Source organism: Gavialis gangeticus, unplaced genomic scaffold, assembly GCF_001723915.1.
Source record: "Gavialis gangeticus isolate Ggan-Ray unplaced genomic scaffold, GavGan_comp1, whole genome shotgun sequence".
In the NCBI taxonomy this organism is placed as follows: domain Eukaryota; kingdom Metazoa; phylum Chordata; order Crocodylia; family Gavialidae; genus Gavialis; species Gavialis gangeticus.
The window spans coordinates 3,821,018-3,823,609 of record NW_017729028.1 but is presented as its reverse complement, the minus strand read 5'-3'; the positions used below and the strand labels follow the sequence as shown (position 1 = coordinate 3,823,609).

The 2,592-nt window shown below is 42.9% G+C and overlaps 1 protein-coding gene across 2 annotated transcripts in view; it reads right to left on the bottom strand.

The window, feature by feature from the left end:
* LOC109300134 overlaps positions 1 to 1,423 on the bottom strand; it is a 7,178-nt gene extending 5,755 nt beyond the window's left edge. The window contains exon 1 of one of the 2 annotated variants that reach the window (XM_019520719.1): positions 14 to 1,423. In XM_019520719.1, coding sequence (XP_019376264.1) covers positions 14 to 440 — 427 coding nt within the window. In that variant the 5' untranslated portion in view covers positions 441 to 1,423. The remainder of the gene's footprint in view (positions 1 to 13) is intronic. The other variant, XM_019520720.1, reaches the window with a different exon arrangement.
* Positions 1,424 to 2,592: the final 1,169 nt, after the last annotated feature.

Here is a 2,592-nt window from a genome sequence, read left to right as displayed (position 1 = left end):
ATCCATGGAATACCTGTTTCAGACCAAAGTACTACTCCCATACTTGAGTGCAGATCATTAATTTTTGGCTCTATTATACATACACATTTCCTAGCTAATGTATCTTTCCAAAACTGAGCCCTGGGCTCAGAGGGCTGGAGTTGAGGGATATTATATTTTATGTTCATTATTTCCCCTGTACCTCTCCAGAACTGAGCCTCGTGCTTACAGGGCTGATGTTGAGGGAGATCATATCCCATTTCCGTTATTTCATAATATTGGGTTGCTTCATCTTGGGGAGTTAGGCCAAAAGCATGATCATAGTTTGGTATATTTACCTGAACAGTTTTGGTGTAAATTTTGCATTTGCAATTAGCACACTGCACAAGATGACTTTTGTTCCGTGCTTCCAATTTGGAACATTTAACATTTAGTTTTACTTGATTGTTGTTTAATTGCATGCAATTTATGTTTGGTACACCACACGGTGGGTAATGTACCTGTATGTTTCCCTCGAATGAGGGTGTGTACTGTTCAGCCCGTTAGTGGGTTCACTGAACAGAGCCATTGTACACTTCCCTGATTCTCATAACCAAATATCATGGTTACTTGACTATAACATTCTACATGAGTCACATGTCCAGCATCTGTAAATTTTTTCTTAAGTTCTCTACAATAAGTTGTTTAAAGGTACTGGATTCATGAAATTGCATACACGTAATGAACTGTAGTCTATCTTAGATCTTCCCCATGTTAGAATTAATGATGTTTTCATTTTGCTCAGCTGATGTTACGAAACTTTGCATTTTTTGTGTGATATTTCTTGTAATGGTTACGTGTGTAGTGGCAAATTTAAAAGTGACATGAATTCGGGTTTTACTGTTTCCTCCTATTCTCTGTTTTCATTTTGTTGTGCCCAATCTGTCCAGACTGACCTGTGCTTTCTTTGTGGTTGCATGTAGTTAATGTTATGTGTAATGCACATGGCAGCATGGGAATATTCAGGAGATTTTAAATTCCAGGCTACTGTACTTTGTTCTTGGTGCAGCAGATCCCTTATAATTAAGAGATAAGACAATATCCCTTTTCTAGTATGTATTATAGACTGGCACCACATGCTAGTGGTATGCTGGACACTGTTCTGACCAGTGTTAGGCTTCCAGAAAAGTTTATTGCACTTAAATTGGATGATACCATAGGGGTCTGTTGTAGCATTTTCAAATAACCTTACTGGGATAATAGTCAATTTTATCCCAAATACACTCTTTTCTGGGTGTGTTCTCATGAACCCCCGTGGTGTTGGATAGTACTTGGTTTCATTTATCCCTGCTTCCGTTAATTTAGTGCCATGTGGATATAGCCCATTAATTATATTACAAGGATTTAACAATTTGGAGGGGTTCCATGGTCCTTCCCAAGGAATGTTACATTTAAGGGAATAACCTGGTATCATAAAAGGCTGCCATAGAAAAAGAGGGAAAAGACCTTTTCTCTTGATGCAGAGAATATGATGTGGACCAATGACTTGAAGTTGCAGCAAAGAAAATTTAGATTGGATACCTGGAAAAAAGTATCATTGTTAGAACAGTGAGGCAGTGGAATAGACTGCCTAGGACAGTTATAGAATCTCCATACCTGGAGATTCTCAAGAACAGGTTGGATAAGCATTAGTTAGAGATGATCTAGCAGTAGCTGTGCTTGGAGTGCTCTGTAAAGACCAACAGTTAGAAGCTCTGGACCTGGGGATCTTAATTGGGGTGCACCAGTGCTCCTTCTGGCCCTAAAACCTGGAGGTTCCTTGCTAAAGTGTCTTGTCCCTCTGCTCAGTCATGGCCTTGGCTCTCTCAGTTAGACCCTTAGATCTCTCAAGTGCATTTTAACAACAGCCCTTACAGCAGCAGGACACCGACCACTATTGTCTCCTCACTTTATCTGTGGCTGGTTAGGATGCAATGCCTTGTAGCTGTGCAACAGGGTTGAATTTGTAGTTTTAGTAAATGATTAGACAAAGATGTGCATGGGCTGGTTTGGATAGTGGTGATGCTTCCTTAATCTGGGTATTGGACTAGAATACCTCTGTGGCAGGGCACCTGTGGGTGCTTGCCACTTTAAGGGCTTGAGCAGGCAGAAAAGAAGCCTGCACGTGAGTGCAGTGCCAATCAGGAGGATCACATGGCCATCAGGATGCTGCCTGATTGAAGGAGAGCTACACAACTGCAGGATAAGAACAGGCCCTGAGCAGTAGAGCTGACAGTAGCTGCAGGGATGCTGCTGAGTTAAGATCACCCAGTTGGAGCTCCTCTGCTCTCAGCAACATCTGGAGGTTCCATCTAGGGTAGGACCTATGGGGATGCAGGAGGTTCCTAGGGACCTATGGGGTCCCAAGCCCCAGGGAGAAGGCTTTGGGCCTAGGAAAGAGTGAGACCAGCCTTGCAAAAGGGATTTAGAGTTGTGGGCCTACACAGGGGCTAGGCAAACCTCTGATTAGAACTGGCATGGGTAAGTCCAGGGGCTCAGGTGAACCCAGTTGAGTGAAGGGCACCTTGTGTAATATCTCTGGGGCTCTAAGCAAGCCCAGTAAGGGATGTCATTAAGGTGAAGCTCGGGGGGACC